The sequence below is a fragment of the Prunus dulcis genome, chromosome 5 (genome assembly GCF_902201215.1).
Source record: "Prunus dulcis chromosome 5, ALMONDv2, whole genome shotgun sequence".
NCBI classification, from domain to species: Eukaryota; Viridiplantae; Streptophyta; class Magnoliopsida; order Rosales; family Rosaceae; genus Prunus; species Prunus dulcis.
In genome coordinates, this window is record NC_047654.1 from 12,136,453 (window position 1) to 12,141,487 (window position 5,035).

General features: G+C 39.5%; 1 protein-coding gene across 1 annotated transcript; it reads left to right on the forward strand.

Moving 5' to 3' along the window:
- Positions 1 to 1,917: 1,917 nt before the first annotated feature.
- Positions 1,918 to 4,393, forward strand: LOC117628505 (B3 domain-containing protein Os02g0683500-like). The gene has a single exon (XM_034360980.1). The coding sequence runs from the start codon at positions 2,401 to 2,403 to the stop codon at positions 3,868 to 3,870; it is 1,470 nt and encodes a 489-aa protein (XP_034216871.1). The 5' UTR covers positions 1,918 to 2,400; the 3' UTR covers positions 3,871 to 4,393.
- The last annotated feature ends 642 nt before the right edge of the window (positions 4,394 to 5,035 follow it).

Consider the following 5,035-nt stretch of genomic DNA (forward strand, 5'->3'; position numbering starts at 1 on the left):
TAAACGTATGTGTTACTAAATTGAAATGGATATAGAGATGATCATGATATCACATGAGGTAAAATAAATGTATGCGCAGATGGGTTTAGCCAAATTGGCTATAGTGGATGTGATCTCTTGTAGTTTAGATTAGATTAAAGTATAATATCGCTTGTTTTAAATAAATAAATAAAAAGATAAAGTGATGCATAATTAACTTAATTAATGCGTGGTTATATACATAGCAGCCCTTCGGGTTGCCAGCTCGTCTAATAAGGCTTGATTTTGTTCACAAGCCAAGTAGTCAAGTACCTAAACACGTTTTATAATTTGTTGAAGTGACAAGCCAAGTTCAAATAGAAACCCTGCAAAAGTGCAAATTACTAGTGAAGTGACAATAGTTGTCGATTGAAGGCTCTTTTGATAAGAATTTCGGAGATCTCTAGAACGAGCTTTTTCTAGTTGACATGAGACTCATAAATGCCAATATCTGACCTCCCAATATGATTAATAAATATGACTGCAAATTACCAATGGTTCAATCATCATGTGATTGTTGTAAATGACGTTGCTTAACTTCGAATAGATTATTAATTAACAGAATACTCTTTTAATGACACCTATTAATTAAGTTTCTTAAAAAAAGATTATCAATTTGAATTATTTTAGCATAATCTTGCACTAAGAAATTAGTCAAACCCAGCTGAGGTGCCACACTAAATTGATACCACTACTTGAATATATTTCACATGGACAAAAGTTCAAACATGTGTGCGAGCTTGAATCAAGCTCAAGCCATCATCAATAATCCAAGCCTTAGAGTTAAAATCTTATCCGTGAACTAGAAGGGCCTAAGAGTAAAAATTTGAGGAAAAAAAGAACTTAAATTAATATGAATGCACTGGCCAAGTCACAAATGACGACGGAATTAATTTGTTTGCTTTCATCAATAAGATTTTGACCAAAACAAAAAAAAAAAAAAAAAGATTGTATAAAATTAGGGTTAGTTGATCTCTTTAGAGGCATGAGGGAGCGGATCCTAATTTGAAGAAAGGTGATATAAATGACTGAATGCTTCAGCAAAGGGCAGTCAAACAATTATATCGCCTAACAGAGAGGATGGTCCTGTTGAGAAATAAATATGGCAGCAAGCAAGCAACAAGTCAAATTAATTATCCCCAAAATAACCCACTTAACATAAACTAATCACCATCAGGTAAATTTTACCATTTCTTTATCTTTTCACCAGCTTAGCTTAGCAGCAGATGCTTCAAAATAGGTACCGTAGAAGCAAAATTCCAAAAACAAAGCCAAAAAGAATAAAAATGGTCCACCAATCCTAGTTGCTCTATTGAATTACAAGTTCGTGCTCTCCAAAACAGCTGGCCCTTTGGGCCTTATCGTAGATAACATTTAAAATAAATAAAAAGACTTCAATTTGAAAATGAAAAATACCACCCAGGATGATGACAGGTACAAAGCTCACATGAGCCCAACCAGATAATACATGGGGTCCCTACGCATATATAATTTCCCAGAATTTATTCATCAGAAACAAATTTATTATTTTTTAAGAAAATATATAAGGAGTCAATTAGTCTTCACTTCACTTGATTGGATGAGGTCTATACGTTATTTATTTGTGATGAGTTCGATACCTAGTTAATTGTGATTAGCTTTATTGTAACGGTGTAACGTTTTTTTGGGTGCACGAGCCCGTTGTAAACGTATTTTGTAAATATTCTATAGTTTGTTAAAAAAACATATAAAATAAAAATAAAATTATGCCTAACTTGAGAAGGTTCCAGGGAGGCACCTCCATGTAAGAAAATCACACACACATGGTCACAGTCACACATACACACACACAAATATCTCTTTTTATTTTTCTTCCTTCTTTAATTTCTTTGTTTTCTCTCTCTCTCTCTCTCTCTCTCTCTCTCTCTCTCTCTCTCTCTCTCTCTTCTCTCTTCTCTCTTCTCTCTCTCTCAAAGCCCAAGGTCAACAACAAGAGGAACTTCTTTGCACTCTTTGAAACGTCCATGGGGTATCTGAGTCTTGTTGGTCAAAGAAGCATGCACCGACCGTCATTGTATTGAGAGCTACGCTTCTAGCTTCTGCTTCTTCTGAGCCTGCTGCCTGCTACTTTCCTCTCTTCTTCTTCTTCTTCATCATCATCTCACAGTCACAGAATTTCCCATCAGCAATCTCAGCCCTAGAAAAAAGAAAGCAAAAAACCCACAATAATAACAACAAAAAAGAAAGAGGAAAGTTGGAAAAGAAAGTGTTGCTTCAGAGTTTAGGCCAAAACCCACCTGCTTTTTTTCTTTTCTTTTCTTCTTCCTTAGATCTTCAAGATCTAGGAATCGAGGTAAAAAACAAGAGGTGAGGGTTTGATTTTCGACTTTTTTTTCTTTTATCATGAATTTCGGGTCAGCTGCCCGAGATGGGGGTTTTTCTACTGAAGATGAAAACAACATGGTGACAGGTAAGCTTCCTTTCTCCTATGCCTCCTCTCCATCTTCTTCTACTTCTTCTGCTCAGTACAACAAAACCACCAGCATAGCCACTCTTGTCCCTTCTGCTCACTACAACCGTGCCGGCTACGACGACGGCCCCGACACAAAGCTCGAGCTCATGGACTCATCGCCGAGAGATAGAGATAATAATGAAGAAGACGATGGCAGTCGAAGAGAAGAAAACCCAATCGCCATAGAAAGGGAGCACATGTTCGACAAAGTTGTGACGCCAAGCGATGTGGGGAAGCTCAATCGCCTCGTCATCCCAAAGCAGCACGCAGAGAAGTACTTTCCTTTGGATTCTTCCACCAACGAGAAGGGGCTTCTGCTCAATTTCGAGGACCGGAATGGGAAGCCGTGGAGGTTTCGATACTCCTACTGGAACAGCAGCCAGAGCTATGTGATGACCAAGGGCTGGAGCAGATTCGTCAAGGAGAAGAAGCTCGACGCCGGAGACATCGTCTCCTTCCAGCGAGGCCTTGGGGAGTTGGGGAAAGACCGGCTTTTTATTGACTGGCGGCGCCGGCCAGATGCGCCTGATCCCATCCACCATAACCACCACCATCCCCACCAGCTTCATCCTCATCATCATCATTACCAGCCCAATTTCGCAATCGCTCATCATCAGCAGCAGCAGCAGCAGCATTTCTCCTGGAACCACCACCAACGCTCGGTTCCATGGAGCCCGCTATTGATGAGGCCACCACCCGGGGGAGGACTCGTACCCCGGGACCACTTGCAACACTTGTCCCAGCAGATTAATTACAGCATGAATATGCATCACCCGTATCGAAATACAGGGACAAGTAGCACTGCTGGTGGTGGTAGTGGTGGAAGTTCTTATGGTTACGGAAATGTGGTTAGCTCTTCTGGACCAATTTATTATCTGAGATCGGCCTCATCCGCTACCCCACATGAATACGAGGGCAGCGGATTAGGATTACAACAACAACTGCAGCAGCAGCAGCAGCAGCAACAGCAACAACAACAACAACAAGTACAGCTCCTGGGTCGGGTTCATGAGCCGAATATGGTTTTGGAGTCGGTGCCTGTGGTCCACGGGAAGGCAGCAGCCAAGAGACTGAGGCTATTCGGGGTGAACATGGATTGCCCCATATCGGAGTCGGATCATGAATGTGACATATTGTCGTCGTCTTCATCTCAATATCATCATGCTACAATGGCATCTCCCTCTCACCAACTTTCGCCTTCCTCACAACCCCCACTCCAATTAAGGCTCTTTGATGGCACGCCTCTGCACTCAACTACAACAACAACAACTTCTGCTAGTACCACCACCGACTTTCTCAGCATCAGAGGCAAGCACCAGGCTTCTTCTCCATTCTCCATGTCCTTGGATTTTGACGTCTGACAACTCCAACAACAGCATCTCACAATGCCAATAAAGACACAAGGGCAAATTCAGAAGAGTTTCGGAGTTGAAATTCTTCGGTTTCGTTTGGTGAAAAAAAATCTTCGGTACAGAAAAGGGGTACAAGGTTTGGGGTTTTTTTTTTTTTTTTTTTTTCCTTCTTCTTTTTCTTTGAAGAGAATGAATGAATGAATTCTAAGTGAGGAGAAATATGCCAACTATTAATATTATCCAACTCATGTCTTTGTCTTTAATAGTTTTTTTTATAGCTTAATTTTCATGTGTATAAATATTTTAATTTTTATTTAATATAACAATTTATATAGACACAGATGATGATCATATATAGTCAGCGCAGGTATATTCTATGAAGACATAGATCCATCATTGCCCCAAGATATAATATTTCATGCTTATTTCTTTTTATAGCCTCTCTCTCTCTCTCCCTCTCTCTGGAGTTTAGCTTCAACTCTCCCCCTTTCCCCAATGAATTTGTATCACCAAGCCACCATGGCTGCCTCTTCTTCTCACTTTTGATATATGAAGTAATTTGTTTCCAATTTATCCTTCTTTTTCTTTTGGTATGAATATTCTCTTTGGCCACCGACTTATCTCTCTATTCTGACTCTTCTGACTCTCTCTCTCTCTCTCTCTCTCTCTCTCTCTCTCTCTCTCTCTCTCTCCCCCCATCTCTCTATCTATCTATCTATCTATCTATCTATCTCCCCAATGTTGTTGTTGGTTGGTTGGTTCAAGTAAGTAAGTAAATGGAGACAAGCTTTCCTGACTGCTCAGCAAACTGATTATGATCAGTAGTGCTGCTAGCTATAAGCTACCTGATGTAATTGCAGTTTTGTATTTTACCTTTGGTAGGTTGTTGTTCTTGTCGCTGCGTCGTTGGGGACACCACCGCAGGTTTTTCAGACAGACTTGCAGAGATTAAAAGCAAAGGTAGGCCGTTATATATATATATACAAATCTTTAATTACTATTTGTTTGTCTTTGTCTTTATTTTCGTCATTAATTCTAGCCACCTTCTTTTTCTGTCTGCACAAATGTAATTTTCTTTTTTCTTTTTTTAAAAATCAAGTCTCCTCATTAATTTAGATCCTATCATGTTTAATATTAATTATAGCAAATAAAAATCACGATTTCATTAATTTGT

Bases quoted from the DNA above. Each gene is read 5' to 3' on its own strand.
- LOC117628505 (XM_034360980.1), top strand. From the start codon at position 2,401: ATGAATTTCGGGTCAGCTGCCCGAGATGGGGGTTTTTCTACTGAAGAT.